This window comes from Rissa tridactyla, chromosome 15, assembly GCF_028500815.1.
Source record: "Rissa tridactyla isolate bRisTri1 chromosome 15, bRisTri1.patW.cur.20221130, whole genome shotgun sequence".
Classification (NCBI taxonomy): Eukaryota; Metazoa; Chordata; class Aves; order Charadriiformes; family Laridae; genus Rissa; species Rissa tridactyla.
In genome coordinates, this window is record NC_071480.1 from 5,592,364 (window position 1) to 5,619,927 (window position 27,564).

The 27,564-nt window shown below is 42.7% G+C and overlaps 2 protein-coding genes across 9 annotated transcripts in view; one reads left to right on the forward strand and one right to left on the reverse strand.

The window, feature by feature from the left end:
• Positions 1 to 18,530, forward strand: part of B3GNTL1 (UDP-GlcNAc:betaGal beta-1,3-N-acetylglucosaminyltransferase like 1) — a 127,866-nt gene extending 109,336 nt beyond the window's left edge. For 2 of the 8 annotated variants that reach the window (XM_054221203.1, XM_054221204.1), the window contains 4 exons: positions 9,466 to 9,534; positions 11,214 to 11,288; positions 16,513 to 16,601; positions 18,393 to 18,530. In XM_054221203.1, the coding sequence (XP_054077178.1) occupies positions 9,466 to 9,534; positions 11,214 to 11,288; positions 16,513 to 16,593 (225 nt within the window). In that variant the 3' untranslated portion in view covers positions 16,594 to 16,601; positions 18,393 to 18,530. Of the gene's footprint in view, positions 1 to 9,465; positions 9,535 to 9,629; positions 12,937 to 16,512; positions 16,602 to 18,392 lie in introns of those variants that run through there. The other 6 variants (XR_008469358.1, XR_008469363.1, XR_008469359.1 and 3 more) reach the window with 6 other exon arrangements.
• TBCD (tubulin folding cofactor D) overlaps positions 18,336 to 27,564 on the reverse strand; it is a 126,388-nt gene continuing 117,159 nt past the window's right edge. The window contains exons 36-40 of the mRNA XM_054221202.1: positions 26,762 to 26,851; positions 25,738 to 25,825; positions 23,773 to 23,882; positions 20,819 to 20,903; positions 18,336 to 18,529 (exon numbers count right to left, since the gene is read on the reverse strand). Of these exons, the coding sequence (XP_054077177.1) occupies positions 18,518 to 18,529; positions 20,819 to 20,903; positions 23,773 to 23,882; positions 25,738 to 25,825; positions 26,762 to 26,851 (385 nt within the window). The 3' untranslated portion in view covers positions 18,336 to 18,517. The remainder of the gene's footprint in view (positions 18,530 to 20,818; positions 20,904 to 23,772; positions 23,883 to 25,737; positions 25,826 to 26,761; positions 26,852 to 27,564) is intronic.

The following is a 27,564-nucleotide window of genomic DNA, read 5'->3' on the forward strand; positions in this document are numbered from 1 at the left end:
AACTACCATTGTAGTAGGCAGGGACCCCAGGTGAGTAGAATAACTCTTTATTTGGATGGTAGAAAACTAAACTACCTTGTGCAGGATTATTCGTACATGTATAATATTTGCCCAGTTCCTAAGTGGATGCTGGACCGGTCCCTGTCAGATGCTGAGCAGCCTGGTTTGTATTCTGAGGAGCCGTTGTACTGTAACTCCCTTTTGAAAAGCTGGATTGTTTAAAACCAGGGGTGGGCTGCGGGGTGAGCAGGCGAGTAGGGACTGTTGTACATGACTATCTAATTCAATTTGCAATCAATTGAAAATGTGGAGGTTACTTGTATTTGGCAATGGCAGATATTTCTCAGGAGAGATTTGTCCGAGGGTTTAAATACCTTACTTTTATAGCATTTTCTTCTGCGTAATAACTTTTTGTTAGATAAAGGCTTCAGGGCTAATGTCAGATGGCTGTTTCTTATAAAGAGCCACAGAACATTCATTTTATTACCAAATGTGTTTTCTTTTCTTAAAAATATGGATGGGAAGACAAAATGACAAATATATATATATATAAAAATCTGATTAATGTAGTGGCCCTCGGACCACACACATATAAAAAGAAAACAGAGGAAATTTGCATTCCCGTAGTCGAAGTTACTGAATAGACATGGGAGACGCTCACACAGTAAACACACAACACAAGAATTGAACCTGAATTTGATACTCCAATGCCATCCCTCTTTTGTTGCCATCCTGTGGCAGTGGGTGAACTGTAGGAATAAAGAAGATTAAATGCTGTGTGTCCCCAATCAGTTACTTCATTCTGAGAGGACGGAACCATCCATTAAATATGTTGCGTTGTCTCGGTCATGCAGTGCATTGTGCGCGTGTCTTTGGGGGGTTTATGAAAATGTTCTCTTTTATTAGTGTTTTGCGGAGCACTTTGTGAATTCCACTAACTTACTAGCAACCATTGCACTCTTCTGTCCACAAAATTATGAGAATTAGAAAATGAGTTCCAGGGGCAGAGATGGCAGCTTGTCTGGGAGTACTACTATGCAAGCAGGTATTTTTGACATGTTACAGAAAAAATAGACTTTGTTTTTGTAGCAGCGTCTCACCATCTTAGGTGTTGGATTTCTGGTTTTGTTTTGATTTTTAGCTTTTTTTGTGCCAAACCAAAATGGAGATTGAGATGAAGATAGAATACCTCTCTAGCTTTGGGTTGCGTTTGCCACCTACTTCTGTAGGTGACTCATTCAGGACTTCACATCCTGTTCAGCAAACACAATGAGATTTTGAAGACATCACTGCAGAGGCAATAAAAGGGGCAAGAGAAAAATAATATTGGTTTTTATTTGCTATTTTTCTGCCAAAGGACCAAAGTTTACCTCTCCTTCAGTAAGACCGACCTTCATTCCCCAGTATGCCAGCACTGACAGCGTGGTTCTAATTAACTGGATCTTGCCGTTCTTTCCAGCTGACCTTTCTATAACGTTTGCTTTGGCAGCATTGCAGGCCATGATACTATTTTGCTTCTGTCAAGGTTACAGTTGCACATATTCCAATATGCTTTAGTTTGATATTGAAATATTGCATTGAGCATTAACCCATTAATTACAAGATACTATAGCAGACACATTTAGCAAGCTCACAAGCCAGATGCAATTGCACATGCCAAGTATGACTCATTTTGCAAATGTACTGCAGAAAACTACTGCTAAAATGCAGTCGCAGTCTCATCCTTAATACCTGATATAGACTAATCAAACTTTATCCACTGTCTGACATGTTTTCTCAAGCGTATGCAAATGTTTGCTCAAAAACCAATGAGGATAAATAGCTTCAGAAAGTGACTTGTATCGTCTGAAGTGAGAGTAGAGGCCTGGCTTTTAGATAACACTAATTTCATCAGAAATTAGCTATCTGTGGGGCTTAAAGCACTAGTTTTATGGAGTTGTTCAGGCTCATTATGATTGCCATTGCAACCTCCTAGCTTTGCCAAAAGTGAGATCCCAAGTCCATCCATCTCAGGCAGAACTGAAGCTTAAATGATATCCCAATGTTTCATAGTAAGTCATTGGCAAAAGACTGTCGAAGTTAAACCATCTCACTTCTCCGAGTGCTAATCAAAGGATTATGCTGCTGGAGTTTCAGGAAATAAATTCATAAAATTTGCAGTAGGTAATTTGTGGCAGTTTTCATTTTGTTCTAAATTAATAACAGTAAAAGCAGGCTAGTTAAACTCCGTGTTATACTTTTCCTCAAAAATCCTTCAGGTATTTTGTGAGTAATCTTCAACTCCTGCCAAAGACTCTAAAATCCCATATGAACAAAGGTTGTAAATAGTTGTTGCTTCGCCCTTTCCAGCCCTAAAAACAATAAAGTACTTTTCCTGTCTCACCCGTTAAAGAATACCTTAATAAGATTTAAGCTTTCATATATTCTGTTAATTATGAGAACACTAGAGATTCGGTATCATTTTGAATCTACAAGTAGAATCTAGTGTTGTCTTGTAAATGGAGGCCCTGGCATATGAATTTATCAAATATGTAAAATAGACACCTTTAAAATACAATTCCAAAAGCCCCTTAAGACGAAATATGATGTATTGCATCAATACAATTACCATTTTCTCCGCTGAAGGTCCAGTTGTGTAAAACAATGTGATCTTAAAAGATGTAATACGCTTTGAAATGCAGGTAAAATTTACAAAATAAGCTGTTTAATTTAACTGAGCTCTATAATTTAACTGTCTAAAGTTAATTTCAGTTGTTTTTATACTTTAAGTCAGTTCAAACTCTTGAAAATTTCCCCCATGCTCTGTTTCACTGTTGCCGCATCCTTTTATTGAGATTGAGAATTTCCTTAGATGTCAGGAGACCGATCTCGGTTGGAGTGTGGAGTCACAGCAGGGTTGTTTTCTAAATTGGCACTAAGGACCTGTAGAAAATTGGGGACGCGTACTCCTCGAATAAATAATAACCCCCCGAAAACTCCTGTTACATACAGCCTGTATTATTTTGTAATTGTGGAAGAAAACCTAAACTCTACTAAATCTTCAGGAAGAGAATTAGTTTGAACTGTCAAGCTTAGGCCATTTAAGAAAATGACTTTTTTAAAAAAAGAATGTTTCTAGTATTTTTAGAACCTGATAAACAAAGCAGTTGTATTTCTTACACTGACTAGTTTTTTTTAGGATGTTTGGAAAGTATAAATGCGCTGCATGCCGAATAGCGTTGTTTCTTAGGAAACAATATTTTGGCAATTCCAGGAAGCAGCAGTCTGTGTGTGTTCATACTCACTGACAAATTATTACTTCAGTCTGTTTGGAAAACAGTCTGCATTGGAATTACGGCCATAGGAAAAGAGGACACCTAAGCAATAGTCTCTCTTTTCCTTCAGACATCTGTATGGTGAATATTAAAATAATGCTTTGTCTCCAAAGAGTTCAGGCAAAAATCCAAGGCTCGGTATTTTTGCTAAACAGCAACACAAGAAAAAAATTATTCAACTAGTACGTTTTTTATGAATTAATTACCGGGATCTCAGTATTCTTAGGGAAATTCTGTTTCCTGGCTGTCCCCTTCTTGATTCACACAGTTGACAGTGGTTCAGTATTAGCATTTCTGCAAGAATGAAGTCGAACAGACCTTTTTTTGTTTAAAACACATCCGTCTTGTCTATAATTTGCAGCTGAAGATGGAAACCAAATGTTTTTGGGATGCTACATATGCCTGGAGGGTTTCTGAGCTGTCTTGTCTGCTCTTTTATTCTCTGTCAAACTTTAGCTAAAAGGAGAACTTCAGCATTAACATTTTGTGTCATTTCCGATAGCTGAAAATAGTGCTCGAGTAGCGAACAGAAAAGGAGGGGGAAAGGCCCAAATAAGCATCAGCTAATTAGCGGCATGGAAACAGCACTAGTACAGAGCCAGCCCATCAAGTTTCTCTATGACAACCCGATCTGCCAGTGGCAGACTTGAAAGCTTCAAGGAAGTATTTTGTACACCCTTTTCCCTAGCTCATTAACCATTTAAAATCATCTGTTCGTTTCCCTTCACCTTTTCCTAAGGGCAACATCACTAATCCACGTGCTTCAGCTGTGCTCCTTCAGCTCACTCACAAAAGCGAGAAATGTTTAAGTTTTGTAGGATTTTATCTGTTCTAAAGTATACGAATGGCAGTGTGAGAGACTGAAGTGGGGACATGCCAAAAGCAAAGAAACATAAATACAGGTAAGAATATTACACCCACCTTGACTGTGGAGCGAAAGATGGAATAACAGCGTGAAAGCGAGTTAAAAGAGAGCGTACAGAAGGAGGAGAGAGAGATGACATTTGAAAGCTTCGGTTAAATCCAGGTATAAAGCCTCCTAAAATGACATCGGTAAGACAGAGGCTTCATTTTGGGCTAAGCAAATACTTTATGCTGAAATATGGCAGGGAAATCTCCCTGCTGCTTCCATTGGGGAAGACGTGCTTTTGCCGGTCCGTTTTGTCAGGACGGAGGCAGGCACGCTTGAGAAGTTACTGGCGTGACTAATGTCGTTATCTGCTGCGGAGAAATGGGACACTTGCAGCTAGTTCCCACACTGTTACGTATAAAGGCAGTTGTGTGTTGTATGCAATGAGGGAAACTGTGGATGTACAATGTTTAGAAGCTTATTTTGCATGTTGGATTCTGGCATTAAAATTCTCTTGAGCAACTCTGTTATGTGTATGTGCAAAGACGGAAGATGCTGCTGTCTTCAATGGAATAGTGTCTTTAAATGGTGTCCTGAAATATGTGCCTGCAATTTAAAGGTACCCACAGCTTCTGTCATGGCTTTGACGCTTAAGAGGTGAAATAAAAGCAGCACCCCGATTCTGAAAATCCCTCGGATTCAGATTTGCTTGCTAGATTCATGGTTCTGCTCATGATGCTTATGCCCCCGCATGTCTCTTGTTCTGTTTGCCATTAACTGTATCTATTTAAACTTGCTTTATAATGCATTCGGTTACTTTGTTTTGACATGAATGGCCAAAATTGATTTAACTTTTGTGGAGATGTATATTAACATGTTTCCGAGGCTTTATATGAGTTTGAATGAAAGAATTACAAATAGAAGAATCAACAGGGTCACTAGAAGTTTAAAATGGATGAAGGATTGCGTGAGACGTGGAGAGAATGCAGTAGGAAAGATCTGCTCATAGAGGATTTTGTGGAGAGTTTGCAGGTTGTCTTCTGTAAAGACAAATTTTATGAGACCAATTGATGTAATGGGGGGGGGGGAGGAGACAACGTGCAGGTGACCATTTATCAAAAGGGTCGTCCGTTTGTTCTATGATGCTCTGTGAAGTTATTCACTCTCCCTTGTAAAACTTGCCCCTTGTACCCTTCCAGTGGGACCAGATCTTGAGAATTTGCTGTGATTATGTTTTGTTGCTTTCTGTAAATGACCATTACAGACCTAAAGCAGACCACAGGTGAAAATAAGATGAGGGAATAATATCCTATGAAGACCATTGACCATCAAAGGAGGTTATTAGGTTGATGAAATATTTCAGTTTTTCCATTAGGAAATGTGAGTGGAATGGGAAGGGTAAGGAAACATCCTCTGCAGCAGCCAACAAGGTAGTAAACAAGTCAAGTATGAAACAAACTATTAATTGTGTAATAGCAGCGCAGCTCAAACTCTAGATAATTCCCGTTGCCCCCCGAGCCCACCGGTACTGGCTGGTGAGGTTGTACGTTTGGAGTGGGATGAATCTGCTGCCCATTCATCTCCTTTACCCAGGGAGGTCTGATAGTCCCAGCCCACGTGTCCTTCGCACAGCGGCTGTGTTTATTAAAAAGAACCAGCCAGAGAAGTGCTTTTATCTCCCTCAAACATGTCTTCCCCTAGCAGGGATTTTTTTTGAGTGAATATCTTATCTTTTGAGCCACATAAACTTTCTCTTATGAGGGAGAAAACTATTTCTCCTTTTTCCCTTACACCGTTGTTAATGTATGTTGCAATCCATATTTATAAAAATCAGTTACAGTAATTGTGTAGCTTGTATATAACAGATAACTAGCTGTGTCTTCCAGTCTTCAGCTGAAATATCAGTCGTCTTTCTTTGTTTTGCAATTGTGCAGATTTCCATACAAGTGATATTAAAAAAAAAATAAGTAATCATTTCTATATTTTCTTCAAACTGAAGTGTGATCTGAGGACTCTGGAAGCTTCAATGGTGTCAAATCGCCAGGGGCACTGCAAAAGAGCCGTTCTGCTAGAAGGAGGGGAAAAAACCTACCTTGAGACTGTTTTATAGCTTTATAATTCATAGGTGCCTCCCTGGGAGACACGAGTTCATGGACGGATAGATGGTTTTCATAAAAGATACAAGAAAGAAGCCCATTAATGAAGGAAAATAAATAGGTAACTCTGGGTTTATCCTAATAGTATAAAGTGAATAACTCATTCAAGCCTGATGCCTTGAGTTCTCCTTATAGGATAAACAACTCTGCGTAAGTCCTGTATTTAGACTCCAGACATAGATTTTCTTTAATTGGAAAATAAATAGTGTGTGTCAGAAAAAGAGTTGACTTAACGTTTTGGCCACCCACATGGTGTACGGTCTGGCAGCAAAATTGCCCATTCAAGTCTGACCTGGTTTATAATACTGTAAATACCAGATTTAAGCTGGCTGAACCCATTGAAAATTGCACATGGAGGTACCTCAGTGGTAACGCAAAAAAGGCTTAGAGTCATTTCCATCTTCCAAGAGCAGTTTGTCACAGGGTGACCTGTGTTATCCCCCAGAGCCGTTACCAGGAGCGTCGTGTGCTGGGCCGTCACTCTGGCAAAGGCAGCGTGCAGAATTTTCTGGACACAATAGTACGAGTTACGGCACAGGACGAGAGGAAGCGTTACATTTATTGGTAATCTAGTGATACAAGAACTGTCTTTGGTTCTCTAGCGCCATTCATGTTCAGAAGAAATCTGCAGCGGTCGGGGGTTTCTGTTAACTGTATTACGACATGTGCAGGTGAACAGGGTGACAGGTCCAGCACAGACCTCCCAGCTGGATTCTCGGTGACTGACATTAAAGTGTAGGCAGAATTTCGCTTTACCTTGTGTCAAAAGTTTTGGTGTTTTGTGTTGGTTTTTAAAATCTATAGGAGTATAGGCAGCTGAAAAAATAGCTTTGATTATTGGAAGGTAAGGCAATGTATGTATTCCCAGAACTCTGTTGGGTTGACAGTGAAGACGCATCCTGCGAAATTTTGTTCATAATGATCACAGCTTCTAGGACACTAAAACATCAGTGGTGGAACTGAGATTTGCAGAATATGGGAGAATTTACAGGTGGTTAACACAGAATGAAAATGATACAGCTGACTAACCCCTCTTCGCACCGTGGCTTCTGCTTGCTTCCCTTCTTATATAGACATATTTATATACGTGTGTGTCTGTACACATATAAATAAGATGGGTAGAGGAAATCTTGGGGATACAGTTTACTGTGCTCAGTCCACACCATCTGATTATTTCAACCACAATAAAGCATTCCAGTGGTCATGGGAACAGGGCCAGGGATGTAAAGTGGATGAACTTGTGTTTAAGAGAAAAAAGACAGCCTAAGAAGGGTCCTGGTTCTTAGTCTTTGAAGGAGCTGTTTGGGTTTGCTGCTGCCTCACCCAGCCTGCACCAGCCACAAAGACCTCGTACAATGTCTAGGAACTTCCCAGTACTGCCCCGAATTCCCTCCTTTCTTTCCATTTCCATTATAACACCTCAAACAGGGGGAAGTGTCCTTAGTTCGATCCCGGCATCAGGATCCTCCAAAGCAAAAGCCTGGATCTGCAGGCCTGTAATTGTGGTTCCTTTAGTCAAAGTGAAAATTTAATGTTTCCTTAATGTTCTGTTCTTATTTCTTTTGGTGCCTGTTTTCAAGCAACCTATTTCCCAGGTATGACTGTCGACCTCTAAGTGGTTCCAGGGACTGTTGCTGCCCACCCCACAGTTTATAAACTGTATTTTCCACGTTGACTTTGTACGGTGGTGGTGTTCGCCGTATTTGTAGTCCCTTGATGGGCTTTTTTTGTATTCTCTTTCCATTGATGTTTAATGGAAGAACTGATATTATGGGATTTAAGGATTTGGAGAGAAAACTGTTCCATTGGATAGCAGAAATCTCTCCCGAGTATTTTTGATGTAGAAACACCTTCTATGTTGGAAGAGAGTGCAGCTCTCCCTGGCCATCACCCTGTGACGCAGTTCTGTTCCCCTGCGGCTTTGCCCTCGGGCTGTAAAGGTGGCACGTGGGGAGTGAAATAGCAATAAAAAACGCAAAAGTGCAGTGTTATGCACCGGCGCTCTTGTGTCGGTGTTTTCCTCTGCCTCAACGGAGTGAGGTCACTTTAGGTAAAAGAAAAAAACCTCAATGGCAGGAGCAAAATGTGCGAGAGAGTTTTGTAGGCACGGAAAGCAAGCCAGCTTTTTGCAGCCTTCTCTAACTTAATAAATTAATAAGCAGCTGTTTGGCTTTTCAGATTTTCTCGGCAGTAAGTGTTGTTAATCAATTTTTAATGCAACAATTAAAAAGATTGGAAAACTGCTACCCAGCTTTCACCAGAACAATTGATTCCTGCAAGACCTTAACTCTCCTAACTGTTCTGCTTCAGCGTAAGAGTTCTGTGTAGAAAATACGAGTAGATCCAAGGGAAGTCACAGGAAAACATAGCTACGTATATCTTAAAAAGTCTTTCAAAATCTTAGTGCCAGCCTAATGGTTCAAAAATGAGGCCACTGTGTATTTTGGATTGCAGGCATTTATTATGCCTGCATATTTGAGGAATGCAAATAAAAAACCATCCGAAATATTTGGCAACTAGGGCTGCAAATAATGTTTCCGTAACTACAGGAAGAATAACCCAAATGAAGCAGTAATTACATGTGTTCAAGCACCAAATCAGCTGAACTTTTCAGTTGAAAAACGCAAAGTCTAAAGCCATAGGAATTCCCAGACTTGGCGTGTTGAGGCCGGCGTTACCAGAGCATCCGAAGCGATGGTGCAGCACTGCTGTACTGGGGGTCTGGTGGCAGATGATGTGCTTGCGGTGGGCGGAAAGAGGCAGGTTTGGATTATAGATTCTTGGGTGTTTAGTGGAAGTGCCAAAATGAGGAGGCGAGTCGCTGGTTTTAGGTTACGTGTGTCCCTGAGGATGAAGTTGATGTTTTCTCTTACGCAGGCAGTAGCTCAGATCACCCCTTCTCACGTTCTTAAAAACGTAATGTCCTCATAAGGCAACTGCAAAATTTGTCCGTCTCCTTAAGATGCACCCGGAAAGGATCTATTACATTTTTAAGCTCCATAGGAGGACGAGGGTGCATTGCCCTATTCCCGTGCCCATTCGCATGCCTGTGGCATTACTTACATGGATGCACTACAGGCGAATTATCTGCTGGTAGCAAGGAGTGGGGTTGAAATGCTCTGATGCTCTGCTTCTGTTTTGCCAGGTAACAGCATTTTGTGATGTTGATGAAAAGAAAATAACAAAAGGATTCTACACGTATGAAGAATCTGAGGTTAGTTAAAGTACTGTTGTGTTCTTCACTGTGATCTGGGAGTGTTCTGGGAAACGTGATGAAAGAATACATCACTGCTTTTAAATATTGTGTAGCAAGTCGTTCTGGTAAGGAGGCCGGGACAGCAGCGAGAGAGCTGGGGACTGGTCCTGGAGTGTGAACCATGGACCTCGCGCTGACTGAGGTCAGTTCAGAAAGACAAAAGCAGATACACCCTCTGAAAGGATTCTGGTGATGGGACAGAACGTAGTCTTCACTGACAGTTTTTTCTCTTTAAGTGGGACTAAAATCTGGATCATGATGGATAAAAGTCAAATATCCATTAAAATAAATAAAGCTTCTGTGATTAATTGTAACCTCTCTGTATGTTATAGTTATACTGTACCTGAATAAAACTTTGCTAGGTTTCTTTGGAGCCTAAAATTGTAGGCAGCAACATTTTATTCCCTAGACAAGGAAGCATGATGTTTAGATGGCAGTAAACAAACCATATAGGAAAACAAATGTTGTCTTGTTGCTGTATTAATTTCATGACAGCAATTAGCTCAAGACCTGGAGTAAAGTTTCATCCGGATTCAGTCCCTACAACAGTTGGATCCGATCCTGTGAGCACAGTTGGAGGTTGCAGCGTGGCCAGGCCGACGGCAGGGTGGTCTGACTGCGCTCCCCGCCGCTCCGTGTACCGTGGGTCCAGCAGTCTCGTGGCTAAAGGATGACTTGATTCGGTTAGCTGATCTGGCAGAAAAAGAACCCTCAAAATAAGAAGTTCTCCAGCAACTTACCTTGTGAATCAAATTACCCTGAGGTGGTGTGATCCCTCTATCTGATGGGAGCAGGGCGGAGGGAGGGGCACCTCCTCCCGTGCAGCTGGAGGGTAGACTAGTAAAATCAAATTCTGTACTGGGAAGCTAATGAGTGCTTTCAGCTGCAGGGAAACAATTGGAGTTCAGGATTTTGACCTAGAATACTGAGGACTCACTAACTAACTACCCGTGCAGTCATACTGTCAGCGTAATTGTTACAGATCCTGTGCGTTTGTCTTCCTAAGACATGCCCATCCTCGCGCGTCAGGCGTAAAGAAGATTGTACTGCAACTGGTTGTGAATCCTTAGAAAACTTTGCAGCTTGGATCCATGGTGAAGTCCCAGTTGGGCATAAGCCATTTACTGGCTCCCGCTGAGCAGCAAAGATTCTCCTTTGTATCCCCATTGTCCCTGCTCTGGTGCTTCTCCGATGGCACAGTAAGCTGATGCAGCTCACCAAAGTGGCAGAAAGTTAACTTGCCAAAAAAAGAAAGAACGTATTTTTTATGGGGTAGGCTATTAAAGCAGCATACCTTGCAATCGGATCAAAGAGGGAATTGTTTGGGAAAGGGCTAAAAGCAGAGCTTGGAGGTAAGGATGAAGCAGTGGAGGAGAGCAGCCAGCTCTTCATGCGGATCCGCTGTAATGTGGAACTCCCTTCAAGGAAACACAACGGTATTGAAAGATTATGGTAAGAAAACAAGGGGTACTTCAAACGACGGGCAAAATAACGAGCGGAAGCGTGTGACCGGCTGGACTATGTAGCATGAGGTCTCAAAATCATTTTTTCCCCCTTTTGTGTTTAGTAGCTCCTAAAACTAAGCTAACGAGTAACCAGTGTGCCTCTCTGCTGAAGTCCACTGCTTTTTCCTGCAGGAGAGACCAAAACCAAAAATTCCTATCTGCCACTTCAGAGCTGCAACTCCGCCTTTCATTATCTGCGTGAAGCTGGTGAGTACCGCCCCCGGCCTCAGCTTTGTGTAAAGTCAGTGTTTGCTCCTCAGGAAGATGAATTTCTATTTACTGTAAGTAGCTTTTCCCAGAAGCTTTTCCTATGCAGTTGAAAGGCCTGTTTATCAAATCGATTGTGCAGAGTATTTCGGGGATTTAAACCAGCAGTATTAAGTACTATTCAGAGTAATAAAAGGTACAGCTTCTGCAAAGGAGCTTGGACCTTTACTTTCTTGCCCAACAACACTTTATACGCAAATGAGCAGATACCGTCAGCCTCGGGGCCTTGGTTATTCCTAATATTTTGCAGCCCTATGTGTGGCAAAGGCTTTGTTTTTTAAATCGGATCTTAAAAGTCATTTTGTTTGGCACTGCCAGTCCTGAAGCCTCTCTTGTGCTGTGGTAACTTTCTTATTTCAGCTAGTTTAATTGACCTAATAACATAACTAGGAGATAACAAAGTTATTTTGCTGTTAGATTTAAAACAGCAAAGCGCAGTGTATGGGATAATATTTAAAGCAAAGTAGCAAAGACATTCTAGTTGCAAACACTAGTAAAAAAGTCTCGAATGGTAACGAAAACCTGTAGCTCCGTAGAAACTCGTCCATGCTAACGCTGCGTGGATCTGTTCAAAGACCGATGAGCTGAATCTCATCTCAGCTGGTGCTTTTCACTGAGCACTCCCAACTTTACGATCGACTCTGAGATCATAACTGTGAGTTGTAAAACCAGACTGAAAGTACCTCAGGGCATTATCATGTACTGTTGGTTGATAAACTCTTGGATAAGCTAGTAATATTACAACTAATTTAATTTTTCATTCTACATACAATGGTGGGTGGAAGTCCCTAGACAAAACATCTGTGCAACCTGTTATAAAGCACATTTAATTTGTGAAGCCTTTACAATGAGACTATTATACAACATCTTGCCGGAAAACTCTGGTCCATGACTTCAGTTGTCATTTCGGTTGTATTTTTCCGCTCATGGCCACTGAGCATTTTCTACTTGCTGATCACGGAACACTACAGGCCATAGTGTGGTTTAAGTAATATGCAGTATTTTCTTTGGAAATACAATTGGAGCTACTTGAAGCACTTTCAGAGTTTGTAAAGTTGCTTCTAAAATCTGTCTTTGAAGCAGCTCACTCCTTAGGAGAATTTAAGAAAGTCAGTAGCCATTCGCGTGGAGCCAAATCTGTGGAAACTGCAGGCCGGTGATCTCCGTGCCCCTCTCACTCCGTGACTGAATGGCGCGGTTGCTGCGGGGAGGGTCGGTCTTACAAATACTGACGGCAAAACCAGCCTGGAGCCGAGGTGGGTAAAGCTCAGTGCGCAGGGAGGTCGGCAGCCTTACACTGGGAACACCAAAGAGTGGCCAGACAAGAGCGATGCTGATGATGAACTTGCGTAACAGAGAGAAAGTCCATAATGGAGTTTACCTTTCCACGGATTTTTAAACAGCCGGATAGCTGTTAATTATATGAACCTCACAGTACACCTCTGTCATTATACCGTATTTTTTAATATTATGAAGGCAGAGGTTCACCGTTGTTAAAAAAACAAATTTATACTGAAGAACTGAAACCAGTTTTTTTTCTGTTAGTGGTGCCCAATACCCTGTTATCACCTGAGACACCACAGAAAAGGTAAGAAAGAAAGAAAACTCATAAATATATGTGTACAAAGCATAGGAAGTGTAAAACCCAGTGGAAAGAGGAAAGGAATCGGCGGCTCTTGGGAAGCAGCAGCGGTGCTCCGAGTCCCGCTCCAGAACCGAGTCTGCTGGACCCTCCTTTTCTCTTCCACTGCGTTTCGCAGCTGATTGTGTAGTTTTTAGCAGCCGCTTTCAGCCCCTGTTGTACTCGCTCTATTTTATTAGTGTTGGGAGCCTTCGCGGGGGCTGCCGGAACCCGTGAAGTCCCGCTCTTGCTGCTTGTGGGGCTGTGGGGGGATTGAAATGGCCACAGTTTTCAGTAGTAATTTTGTCATGTTGTCTTCTAGCAAAACAAAAGGAGCTGATAAATGTCTGTGGTTTAAACTATTCAGGTATGCTGTCTGCAGCAGCTTTCAAGCTTCTAGACCCGACCGCTAAAAGAAATGGTTTCTAAATGGGTTGCGAGGAGCCGAGTGTGTTGCTGTTGTGCAGGCCAAGCCCGAGGCAGAGGGGAGGTCTCGCTGGGTTTGCCTCCCTCTCTCTGCAGCCCACGTCTGACGGAACGGCTGAAAACACCGCTTCCCCCCTGCTTTTCTTTAATCACCTTTTCTACATTTTTCTTCCAACATGCTTTTTGAAAGTGGGAGCAGAGGAAAAAGTAGCATGGGGAGTAAGTGTGTAGAATATTAAGATTGCATCAAATGAAAAATGTCTTTTTTGCGGTAGCTATTGCTGTCTCTCTGATGCACCCAGCTTTATCGAATCAAAGTGTGCAGAAAATGTTGCTGTTACAAGTTCAAGTCCCAGGCTGATGTCATTTGCAGAGACATTAATTTCCTCTGCAGAAAGGGTGCTATCCCTGTGCGTACTCGGGGGGGGAACCAAAACTCCCGTGTTGGAGAGGTGACGAATAACCTGTATTTTCAACCAATTTAGGGCAAGTCGCTTTCCCCAGCACGGTGCGTCAGGTCTCGCAGCGAACAAACCCCCAACGCCCCCGTGAAGGCAGGGACGTCCCTTGCGCAGGCAGCGTCAGCGCCACGGCTACAGCCTGCGCCCCGTGCAGGGAGCTGGTGGAAGTAAGGCAGAATGAGCTGCCCATCCTCTTAGCTAATGTCTTAAAAGTCGTTAACAAATTCCTAGACATCCCAGACTTCCAGATTTAGCTTTATGATTTACCAACGTAAGTTCATCCCCGCCCTTCTGAAGAATAAAGTGTGCTGGGGACGTGTTGTCTTTTGGCTGTTTGTGGTAGGGGATTATTTTTTGTTTTGATATGGACAAAACCTGCCTGTTAATATGCAGCTCTGAGAGGGTAATTTTGACAATTATCTATGTTTATTAAGTGGGTTGTTCGCAAGAATCGACTCTGCTGGCCGTGTACTTGGAGCAGTGTTTTTGCTTATTTATTTTTTCAGGCAGTTGCTCCCATGCTAGCGCTGGCGTTACTTGGTTACCACATAAATTCATTTTTGAAAAAGCTGTCGCCCATGTGAGTGATCTTTGCATTTGAAAATGGCTTCAGGAGGGGCTGGAGCCGACATTGTGCTCCGTGTGTGTGTGTGTGTGAGGTTTTGCTGCGAGAAGGCGCCCGTGTGTCAGCCTCAGCCCGGCCCCATGGGGCCGCACTGGGGGTTTTTTCCCCGCTTGGAGGTAAAAGCAAAACACTTAGAAATCACGAATTGTGCCCTGTTTTGGCATGGATTTGAAGTGCTTCAAATGAAAGGGATTTTTATTTCTCTGTCTCAGTAATTAAACCAGTTCGATTGTATAAAGTTTTCAGTAAATGTAGTGGTGGACCAGCTATTGTCAACCCCGCCGTGTTCTGTCAGCCATCTTGTGCTCTCGGGGTGGAAGGTTTGGGTTTAACTCTCCTGCTTCATTTAGCATCGGGGCTCTTGTTTGTTTGTTTATTTTTAACCCTTCTTTAAAGCAGGTTGATTTTTCAGCAAGCTAAATGCAACTGTTTCATACCCTGTGTCCTGAGTGGGGAATCTTGGGTTTATGGACTCAGGAGCGGAGGCTGAAGGCCACAGTCAAGGCCTCCGTGTCTGTGCTGAATTCCCTGCTGACGTGATGGACCAGTGACGGTTTGGGGTCTTGAATGAATTGCAAAACTAGGACCCAGACCTTCAAACTGTTAAATGCCATCAAGTATTCTTGATTTCAGGAAGTAAACGTTAAAAAGTACTCAACATCTTTCACAATCGGGGCCTTATCGCTTAAAAAGCCGAGTGCCACGGGCCCTTTCCTGCCCTTCTCCGTTTAGTCCTTCGCTATTCTTACTTTTTTTATGGTTAGTAAACAGAGCTCAGTTGTGAATTTTATTGACCAGTTGTTACGGTTTTCGTTGGAAGCTCTGGATCAGATGATACCATGTTTGTACTTTTTGGGATCGCTAGTGAAAAGAGAAGAACGCGGCAGGTAGATGAGCCTCGTATAGGAGGAAGGGGAGTTGATCGGAGAGCGTGATGGTGTGGGCAGGAGGTGTGAGACCTACACGTGCAGCAGCACGCGTTCCCTTTCCTATAAATTCAGGCAGCAGAAACAACGCCGCGGTGTGGAGGAGACAGCTCAGCTCGTTCTGGTATTAGGCTCCCTGTTGCTGGAGAAGGCGCGTTCCTGGAATGGAGGGCTCCCACCCAACCCCCAGGTACTCCGAGCGGGTTTATCAGCAGCCCCGCATCTGGGTGCAGGGGGGGCTGGGAAGCTGGATGCACAGTCCTCCCTGTGAGATGGAAACCTTTGCTTCTGAGCTCAGGTTCATTAAAGAACCCAGAGCAGTTTTTTTGAATCCCGCTATTCTAGGCAAAGCCTAGCGTTCCACCTCCTTTCATTCCACAGTTTCACGCCGTTTTTGTCACTTTGTGTCCTGAACACTTGCAGGAGTCTTGTGCGCTGTTGAATCTTCAGTATCACTGCTCTGGGCCAACCAAAAGAACACTAGCAAGCTCTTCACCTACCTGCTATAGCATTGTGAGCTTTAAGTCGTTATTTTATTTGGTGACAGTCCTGAAGAGCAGCAGAATTAAGGACTCCAGGAAGACCACAGTAGAAGTGCTGAGAAATGCTGAAGTTGGCATGTTTTCTTAATGCCATTATGGCCTTGCAAGGTTACTCATGGGGCAAACCTCCCCGTTCCTGGTCAGATAACGTAACTGGGGCTCCAAAGGAAACACCTTTAACTATGCAAAATATTTCAGTTGCCTGATGAAAGGTCTGTTTTATCAGACAAGCTAATCATTGTTCAAAATCTACAAAAATCACTCTTTTTTCCAACTGATTCTCTTGGTCTGTTCCCTGAAAACGCCTGTGTTAGAAGCCAAAGGGTGCAGAAGGAGAAGGAGTTGTTGAATGTCTGTGCTGCGCCACCCCCCCCTCCCCCCTTAATTTGAACACTGAATTTTCAACATACATATAATTTCTGCATGGAAACGTTCCTGAGCCTTGGTTTATGTTTAGTTCTTCAACGGGACTTTCTTCTGTGGTCTAAAGAACCAAATCACCGAAACCTGTTACAACCTGAAATGAGTTTGGTTGATCTAACGCTCTTTCCCTTCCCTCGCAGGATTTGACAGGTGGAGTGTTTGAAACAAACCTGAACATGCTGAACTTGAAGGAAGGGAGGGATTATCACCACTTTAACTGAAGGCCAAGGTAAGGCAGTGATTCTGAAGCTGTGTTATCCTCTGGGTATCTGTGTGTAGGAAGACCGAAGTGTTCAGAGGTTTAGAATTTTTTTTTAGTAATTTGCGCTTCATTAAATTCATCTTTGTGCTGAGTAACTCCTTTCCAAGGGAGGTCCTAGTTACTGCCTGGATAATGCTACTTGCTCACTCGTTTACCAAACTCAGTTTGATTGTTAAATTGTATTTCTAATGTAAATAACCATCAAATACAAGCCATAAGACTACACGGGGACTGTTACCATAGGGAAGCCCAAAAAACGCACCGACCGCAGCCTGTAGCCACGGGGTGTGTAAGGAGAGGTTTGTGTCAAACATTGCACGGGGCCTCCAGCATTCCCTGCCCCGTGCCCGCGGCTGGGAGCAGCGGCTGCTGTCACCGAGGTGAAGCTCTGCAGAGCGCTGGCAGCCAGACGGACGGGTGGCACCCTCTGCTATGGGCCGGGTGAAAGTGCCGTTGTGTCTCTGCCATCATCTGGCAGCCAGGTGATTCGTATGTGCAGATGCTCACAACTTTCACTGGACCTTCTTGGGGGTTTTTTTTTGCGTAAGCAGGCTTTGCCAACACAACTCCCCTTTTTCTTGTGGTTATACTTATAGGTGTAACTTCACAAACCCAAGATCTCTTGAGAATGTACCAGAAACTTCCATTCTAATGGCAGGGTAACGACACAGGTTGTGTGTTTGGAGTACTTCTTCTGCAGCAATGCCGCAGGGGCAAGGCGCTCTGTTGCGCAGTGTGGAATCGAGTCCCCTTTGTGTCATCGTCATCAATAACACTGATCTACTCTGAATTTCATCTGCCAGTCCAGGCTGCCCGTATACTTAAGAAGTAGTGGCTAATATAATTTATTAGGTATCTTCTTAAAAAGGAGAACACTGTTCAGGTGAGGTGGTTGTAGTGCTGGAATCGAACGCCTGCAGTAGAAGACTGGTGCAGTCTGTAGCGGGCACTTCACAGGGAAACAGGCGTGGGTTTAGCTCCTCTGCCTGAATTCTACCTTCCTTTCAAATTTTCATAGGGGTGTGTGTACATACACGCTCGCGCAGAGCGCCACTGGTCTACCTGAAGTGCTAGGATAGAGGGGTATTTAATTAGAACCATCAAATAACAGTGTAATTAGAATATCGCGTTGCCTGTGCGTTTCTCATCCCCGTCACATTATTCTTACTAAAGGTAAATGTTATAGCTATTTCATTTTATAGGCAATAAGAAATGATATAAATTGCTAGCAAGTACTGAGTACTGAGTCACCTCTCTATTCTTCAAGGAAAAAAAGTAAAGTTTCAGTCCTTAAAGGTAGTTTACCACAAAAACATTTTCTTGAATTTGTTACATAAAGAGCTATTAAGAGAGGCTTTGACTTTAGCTGAAGCGAAACCTGCATTTTTTTGTTCAGCTGTGATGTAAGATGACAGCCTTCTCCACTGAGACGCTTTAGGAAGATTTCATTATCGCTAAGCTTTGCTGTTTTTAACGCTGAAAAACAGTTCTTTTAAGAGACTAATGCAGCAACTCGGGTTTAATACTCCATGTGTGTACAGCAAGCAGCGGCTGAATGGCTCCCTTCGGAGCTGTATAAATCATTACATCAAAAAAAAGCCAGGTCAGTTGTGACACAAGTATGAAGAGGAACCGCCATCTTGTGGCTACAGATAATGACCTTAAAACCCCAAAACATAACGAATATTTGTTGCCTTCATATGGCGTATCTGCACGATGCTTTAAGACATAATCTCTGCCTCTTCTTTCATTGAACAGAGCACTTGGCAGCCTGTGCGGAGAATCCCGTTTGTCCGGATGCCGCAGCACAAACTCCTCCGGTCCCAACGGCACCTGAACCGAGCGCTTGGGTCTCCCCCCAGCAGCCAGAGCCTGCGGCCTCCTTACGCTGAGCTCTGCCGGAGAGAGAACAAACAGAGGTCACATGGAGTAGCACGTACCGCTATTTTAACAGGATCCCAATCACGTAATTAACTAAACAGACATACAAAGCTACAATATTTACAGTCCTTTTTAACACCTCAGTTTTTAACTACTGTCAAGTTTTAAAGCAACGATAAGTGTTGATTTCATGTGAAATGAACTTCATTCACCGTTTCATAATGTTACGCTTGGCTTGCTCTATTGTTTCTCCTCGGTTCTCAGGGTGCGTGAGCTCTCAAGGAAGAGCAGAGTGTCGCACGGTCCTGTGTGAGCACAAACTGGTTGCTGCTGGGGACACCTGGGCCACTGGGGAAAGTCCACGTTCAGCGAGTAGCAGTCTCAGAGTGACTCCAGCAGTTCCCAGGTCAGGGGCAGGCTTAGCTTTTTGCTAAAAGTTACACTAACTATTTGCTTATGGTGAAAGAGGTGAAAAAGGTGAAGTTCCAAACTCAGCCACAGAAATTCCAGATTTCCCATGATGTTATTTGTCACAATTCCATCTGAAATACCTGTATGGATATTGGCTATTCCTTACTCTTTTGTTTATATCAGAGACGGTTTTCTACTAATTTGTCAGGCTGCTGTCAGCCTCCAATAATTAAGGAGTTGAAATAAGTTTTTTTGAGATCAGTGAATGCATCTTGTAACAGCTTCCTTTTGAACACACCATCTCTACTGTTTGACTAGAAACCTTGACACAGCAATGCTCAGGTCAACTTTTGCTCTAAAAACAATGCCTTGGGCGGGCGAGGGCTTCAGGGTCTTGTTTTCCAGAGTTACAGAAATGTTAGTCACAGGTTTCCTAAAATTGTACTAAGAGCAGAAATCTGTAGAGGTGTCTGGGTAAGAACAGGAAGCTGAGCAGAGGAAACTGCTGCGGGGACAGCAGCGGGTCTTTGAATTTCATTCATAGCCGTCTGAAGTATTAGTCTGCTGACCAATTTTTATATACTTTTTATACTTTTTTAAGAAATAGATATTTTTTATGCATGTCGATGACAGCTCAAAACATAGGATCTACTTACGTTAGGAAGCGGGTTGAGTGTAAAGGATTATCAGAATATCCCACAGGAGGAAGTGGCGGAGCCCAAGGACTGAGATAAGGTAATACCACCAAGGGCCAGTCCAAGGAGCACTTACAGAGCCATTAGCCACGCTGGCCCTTAGGTGCTCGGCGGGAGGAAAGACTTCCAGACTTTCAGCCACAGAAGCTGCGGTTGTGAAAAAGGCTACCGCAATTCTGAAATGGAACTGTGCAGGGCAACCGCAGAATGCTTTCCCTCGTTCTAGTCGTGCAAATAAACTTAATGGTGTTCAGCTACTTTGACGAGAAAATGAAGGGAATGAAGATCCACTCTACTAAGAAAAACTTAGGAGAAAAGACTGCGCGGGGGATGTTTCTGAATTATAAAATAATCACAGAGGACAAAGCTTTCTAGAACTATGAAAGCAGAACAATACAAATTGCAAAGGCCAAGAATAAACTGATACCCCACTATTTTTAAGCTTAATCAGTTTAGGGAGTAGGTGGTCTGCTGTGGATGCCTGGGGGACGTAGCCTTGGCTCATCAAGTGTTTTCACCTTGTCTTGTGTTACTCAAAGTACAAATAATTTTTTTTTGTAAATTGTCAAGTTAACAAATGTTCTTGAAACAACAATAACTCGACCTCCTCATGTTTGCACAGAGAGGAAAGGAAGCTCTCAGAAACCCTCACCAAAGCAGAAAATTCTCTGAATATTTCTGAAATACTGAGCAGATGGGCAAACTCCAAACTAGCAGCATTAAAGTGAAATGGGACCTACATATGGATGTGTTGTCTGTCGTCTTATGAATGTATTAACTTTGAGGTTATATTCTTCCTAGAATTCCGTGGCTTTCACAACCATGTTCTAATTTTGTTGCTGAAATTGACTGGGAGTTTTTATCCTTTTTCTTTCCCCAGAAAAGGCAGATGAACGGTTTTTGAAACATCTGTCCTGTATTATTTCATTCTTGCGTTTTTGTCCCAGTAAGATGTCACACTACAAGCCTGGAATGTTTTGAAGACCCGAGACTGGAAGGGCTTAAGACAACCGCCTTCAGCAAGTCCATATACTCTGTGGTGAGCTGGAGGCCATTCCTCCTGGGGCACACTGATATATTCACGCCCCAGCGCGGAACGGCCTCTGTCGCACAGAAGCACACAGTGGTTTGGTGGAGCAATCGGTCATTGCTATGTTTCTTTAAAAACCCCCTCAGGAGCACATTTCCGTACCTTACCTTGGATACCAGCTGCGGTTTGGGCACTTTCATGAGATCACAGAGATAGTTGCGTTTTTCTCTTACCACCGGCAATTCCGCTTCCCTGCGTGAGGAAATATTGTCCAGTTAGTTCAAAAATTAAACCCTGAAGTTGGCCACATACATGCAACTTTTGTTAAGCCATCCATTCTATTGCTGCATTACGATGTATGTCTCTGTACTGTCATGTACATTTCAAATTGCAGAAGGTTTTGTTGTGTCACATTTTAACATTTCTGTACCATCTTAAGCCAGGTAAAGCATCAATACACAGCAGGTCTTCCACAAGTCACAGTTACTACTAAAATGTCTAAGACTATTCTTGTAGGTTTTTGTATTCCAAAAAAAATAACACTTATACAGGCCTTTTGACTAGAAGTTCACTAATTTGTTCTCTAAATGTATAGCTCCTTTTCATTTTAGAAAACATCACATCAAGAATTTAAGTAAAAGTCACTGGGTTTGAAAAACATTCTACCATCTAGAGAAGCTTTCTCCTGAAATAGAAGAGCCAGACCTAAAACTTGTGAGTCTTTTAAAAAGGTTTCTGAAATAGCACGACATCCATGAGGTAATTTCCTCAAGAACTGTCAGTTACAAAAAGCCCCAAAATGCCAAAAATCCACAGACAACATTCTTCTCACTGTCGTACGAACCCCCGGCCGTCAGTGGACCGCTGTGAGCCTGCCAGCATCACTCGCCCGCTCAGGACCTTTACTTAAGTAAATGGGCTATTAAAAATGTAACTCTAATATATAAACAGAGTCCAAAACTACAGAGAAAAACCATAAAGGTCAAGTTAGAAATAACCTGAACTAACTTTTTTTTTTTTTCCAGATACTTTGGACAATTTGTCACATTTAATACTGGAAATCTTCCTGTAGCTAAACAAAAGTTTTTATTTATAGCGTAATTTGTTTAAACTCTGAATTACACAATTGTATGATAAACTCTCTGTAATTTCAACAAGGAACAAATATGCATATGCCAGTAATTACCATCCTCCCCAAATATTAATTCTCATTTGGCTTCCTGATGTTAATGCTTATTGTAATTCAGAATTTACTGTTTGTTTTAGCACTGAGAGCTTGAGAATAACAAGCAGCTCCCTCTGACACTCAGCACTGACTTCAAATATCTGCTTTTGTAAACAGTTCAAATCTAGCAAGATAAAACAATTAAGTTTTAAGTAAACGAGCTCTTCTTTAATCTCAGCGCAAGAGCCATATCGCAACGGGCAATTTAGAGCAAGCCCTGAACGAAGGCAGCCTGACCCAGTCACACCTTGGAAACGACAAGGTGAAAAGAGAATACGGAGCCTTCTCCAGGGGTTTTTAGGAGGTATTTTGCTTTGTTTTAGTGACCCGTTTATGAGTTAGAGCTGCCCGACCACTGCTTTTGCTGCAGCGATTTGGTGTGCACCCCGTCTAATTGTGGTACTGTAAACATCCCGCTGTGACAGCAGGCACAATCTCATCCTTCTCCAGTGTTTCTGTTAACAAATTCTTTCTGCGACTTCTGAGCAAGCCCGCTCTTAAATTCAGATTTCGTAAGCCAGCCCCGGCTCCCCCTAAACACCCCACTCAGCATCAGCGTCTCGTCCTGCGAGTGCTTTTAACAACAGGCAGAATTGGTGATAACCAGTTCTTGAAATCCGAGACCATTATTCTAATTTCGTACTGATAAATTCAGAAGAATAGCAGCAGCCACCCCTTACAATGACAAACTGTGTTTTCTTTTCCCAAATATAAAGTTATTTAAGCTCAAGCACAGAAATAAAATAGAAATTAACTAAAAGTTAAATAATGTAAGCATGCAGTCTGAAAATACGCAAACCTCAACCTTAAGGTGTATTTGTTCTTAAACGTGTCTAGGTTAATTTTATTTCCACGAAATGTCAATGAAGACAAAAAGCCATTTAATATAATGACTAAATAAAAAATATACATTTTTATATCTGTCTATTGTCATGTATTAACTCTGACTGCTGTGTGAGGCGGGTGTTGGGCCGGCAGACGCATGACCCAAGGGACTCGACTGTAAGAAGGAAAAAAGTTTAACACGGCAGCACAAGTAATAAACTAATTAGTACTTTAAAACTCCGTATTTTCTCAAACATCCGAGGTATGCCGTCTTTATAAACTTTTCCAGGTGACCATAATGCGCAATGCTAAAATTTGCAGAAGAGGAAAAACCAGTGCCAAAATGCCGGGGAGCGTTCCCTCCCCCGTCACCTGCCAGGGGCTGCCGGAACCTGTCCCTGCTGCCCGCGAAGACACGCGGCTGCTCTGGAGAACGCTGAAGAGACCCAGTTCCCCCCGCGCTTGGGAAAAGCCCAGGTTACAGGTAACAGTAGGTAAAAAAAAGAATTATATAAAAGTAGTTGTTTAATTCACACAATCATATGCTGCGGAAACATCTAAACTGTTCCAATTCAAAATATTTGCTTGAATACAACATTTGTATCATTTTGAGCAATTACATTTCATGGGAGATTTGAGCTGTTCCACTAATCCCGTTGTTTTCCAGCTTGCAGCGATCCTTCCTTTCCCAAAATCCTGCCAGTGCTTATAAATGCCAAGAAACTGTCTGTGCAGTTGAATTTTGACTCTTTGCACAGCCCAGTCTCTCTCTGCTTCATGGACCATCTCCAAGATCTCCTCCCTTCGTATGTTTTTAGAAAAATGCGGATATTTTTCTTTATCTAGTGGTGATTTTATAAATACCACTTCCAGTGGGACAATATACTAGATCGTTCTTTAGAACAGAAGAATTCTTTTCAGCAATGCTTAAGCAATAAATAGCTGAAACTACGATATCGGTTCTTACAGCTTCCTTGTCATCAGCTTCCAAAGGGATCGGCTTTTTTTTTAACTTCAGCACTACAGAAATTATTTCCTCTCTTATTCCTGTCTGGCAACAAATTCACTTACCAGTTGGTGTCGCTGAGTATGGTCATAACCTCATCCAGAATGGCAGGATCAACCACGTCGCTGTAGGTTATCAACATTTCGTAAACTTGACTGGCTGTTGTTTTCCGGATCTGGGGGGAAGAGCAGAGGAACCATTAGGAAAGTATCTGGAATCCTGTAGGGAAGAGCCCAGTGCCGTTACTGGTTCTCCACACATTTTATGCTGGGCACTTTGTAATACTCCGAACCATGGCCCATCCTGGCCTCTGATAGCCATGTGCTGCAGGAAGGGACTTCATTCCTGCACCTCGAGGAAATTGGCGCTACTCCTGTCAGTATATTGTCACTCAACTTTTGCAGGGTTTCAGACTAAGATCTGGCCCCTGCAGGGAACAAATTCAAATGTTGTTTGAGAACAGCCCAACTGGAGCATTTCTTCTCTGGAGCCAAAGCCTGGCTCTCGCTTTGGTTGCTGTAGGCCCACAAAACAGAGAGGTTTCCCAGCCTGGAGACGGCAAGAGTCAGCAAAACTCTGTAAAAAAAACCTGTTGGGAGATAGATGGTGCTGTGAGTAACATTAGCTTTTTACACTCCAGCCTCCGGAAGCAGTTAATTTGCAAGTATTTTTCCTGGCGCCGTGTTTAGTAGTGATGATGGGGGGTGTGTACAGAAAAAGCCAGCTAGGCTGGCTTCTGAGGCGCAATGCCTAGAAACGTACTAAATGGAAGACGGCAAAATGGCAACAAAACCAAATTCTGTTTGTTTGGGTTTTCTTTTCAAGAAAGCCTGATGATAACCAAAGGAAGGCAAAGAAATTATAGGGTTATTTCTGGAGTAGTAGCGGCAAATTAAATTGACCCATCTGTAAAACCAAAATATATTTATTATGTAAAATACCAATAAAAGATGAAACTGAAATGATCTCTTTAGTCCTTACATTGTGCCCCTCCTGCAAAGGATTCTTCACGTAGCAAGTACACGCGACAGGGAAGCAGCTGGAATAAAACTCTCAAGTATCAAGCTGTGCTGAGTACCGTATGATTTTAACCTTATCAAAAAGTCATCAACGTTCGAATAAACAATGTTGGTTTGCACTGGCCAGACTCTGGGCTATTCAGTCTGTTCTCAAACCACTTGAAGACCTCATGGGTTTGCACGTTCTTTTTATGTGCCCCTGTGATTCCTGCTGCCAGCCTTTGCTTCCCCTGCGCCCCCCCCCCGACGCCACTCCTCACGCATCAGAGGAACAGCCACAGACGTCCCCAGGGCCACCCCTGTACTCAACGCCAGCGCCACAGAGCTGTTGTACCTGTTGGGTTGTCACAGCAGCTCGAAGTCGGGGCTCCCAGGTCTTGTGCCCCAATTGCCCCTCTCTCAAAATCCTAAGTCAACAAAAATTTTAAAGGACTAAGCTAATATTATCCCACACGTGATCGTCTCTTACACAGACTGAGTAATAACTCAGGGTTTGTGCCCCGCTCCAGTTAGTTATATGAAAAAGATAAACTTCCGATAAACTCTCCTGTGCTGCACAAGCTTTCGTCACACCTGACAAAAAGAACAAATAGATTTTTCTTGAACCAGAACTACTACCGTGTTGCCGCTATCAGCAATATTGCAAAAACTAACAGTGATTTATCTGATTGGAGCTTTCAAGCACTAAATGGTGCAGAGATCTTCACCCTGCTGAGTGCAGTGTAAAAGAAACAAACAACTTGGGCGCTTTAAGTCCTTCTAATTTAAAAAAGTCGGGACAGAAGGTGGAAAAGCAGCATATATGGAGTAGCCCAGTATGCTGCACGCATCCAGTAGCCTGCTTCAGGTGGCAGCATTGCAGATAGCAGACCCTTGAGAAATAAAACCTATTATATACATGAATAGCTGTTAAAAAGAATCCTGCTTTAATGCACTTTTTAAGTTATTTTTTTTACTAGTGAAGTATTTTAAATAATACATTTGATAATATGCAGTATCTTCAATACTTACTACAGGAAATGGATGGCAAAGAAGGAGAAACAGCTGAAATAAAACTTTTTCTTTCATGTCTCCTTGAAATTGAATCAGGCCACAAAACCTAGAAAACATGAGGAAAAAAACCAGATCTTGTGTGATATTTGTGTTACAACCGCAAAAGTACAGTTTGGGGCTCAGAATGGAGATGCGTAGCAGAAAAAAGGGCGGGAGGGGAAACTTCGCTGCCCCCAGGAAATCTCAGCAATAAGTGCTGTGGGAAAGCAAACACGGAGGGCGAGTGCAGCGAAACGCTTCAGGGTTCCTGCGGTGCCACACTTCTGCGCCAAGCACAAATATAGATTTAAAGCGCCAAGGTCTGAATCCGAGTCAAGCTCCGGCCCAGCCCAGACAAGCCCAGACCAGCTAAGGCAGGCTGGGCGCGTGTGATGCGCTTCACAGTGAGACAGATTAGAGACACGGGCTACGGCTCATCTTGGGCTTTCTTGCACTCTTAATAGATTGCCAATAAAGAAGTGAACTGAAAGTCAATAAAAGCATTGCTTGGCATCGTTATACCTGAGTCATTTTGCCAAGTTTCTGCCACTGAACCGTTGCTGAGCTTTGCAATGCTTTGTCTCCGCGCCCGGCTCCGTCTTTCCGTTTCCCTCGCTGCTGCCTGAGCTGAGTCAGGGCTTTTACCCCAAAGCCAGACAGGAATGCTGCAGGTGCGTGTTTTCAGCTCTTTTTAGCACACAGAAGATCTAATCGATTATAGGTATTTTGCATTGGCACCGAGTCAAGCTCTCAACAAGCAAAAAGCAAATGATTCACCGCATCTTTAACAATATCAACATTTTAAAAGCAGTTAAATCTTTATCAGATCCTTCAGATGTTTTCACCCCAACCACCCAGAAATAAATGAAACTCACAACCTTTTGTTATGTGTATTTGTGTGCATTTTTCACATGGAATAGCCCTCGCTGTCCCATCAGCATGTACTGTACTTTTATTTTCTTCACTTTTTATAAGCAGAGAAAAGATTATTTCATCAACTCACACTCCTATGCTGGAGCGAAGCTTCCGGATGTCCTTGGATCTTTTGATCTCCTCTTTACAAAGGGTGAGTAACTTCACTGAAAAGGGATGGCTGAAAATGGGAAAGAAAAACAGATAACAGATTTCAGCAGTATTTAAAATACCTCTAATGATTAGAAAGATGCCAAATTCAGATTCAAAGGAGAGGAAAGGTGTGATGCAGAGCAGTACGTGCTGCTTCTGCAACAGCAGACCCTGCCTTCGGTGGACCTTTGCTAAAGACACAGGGGAGTTTGGCCCCCATGTTACTGGGCTTTTTTTATTTATTTTTTTTTTAAAAAAAAACAGGAAGAGATTAGTCTGAATTGTTGACATTGCTTCTACCTGTATGCTGAGGCAGGAACTTCATTTATCCAAACTGAATGAGTATATGCCCGGTAACTGGCTAGCCATGGCTTGCGCCTACAACACAGTGTGGTCCATCAGAAATACTATGGCAGGAATTAAAATATTCTACAGCCAAATAAAAATCATTTCGTCTATTTATCATGGTGGTGCCTTGGTCTTTCCTATGGCCTTCAACCAAACTTTACATAAAAGGGGATGAATGTTCTTCTTAAGTACTCCACCATTTCACAGCCCAAATTCCTTTAGTGATTCCAGACAACGTAATTAAACCCAGGGCTCACAGTCCTGTTAAGCGCAGGAGTCATGAAGCCATCTTTAAATATATTTAGCAAATTCTTTTCTTTTTCCACACAGTCTGGGAAAGGGAAACGTGATTCTCACCGCTCTTTCCCAGACACTCATACAAACACAAGTATT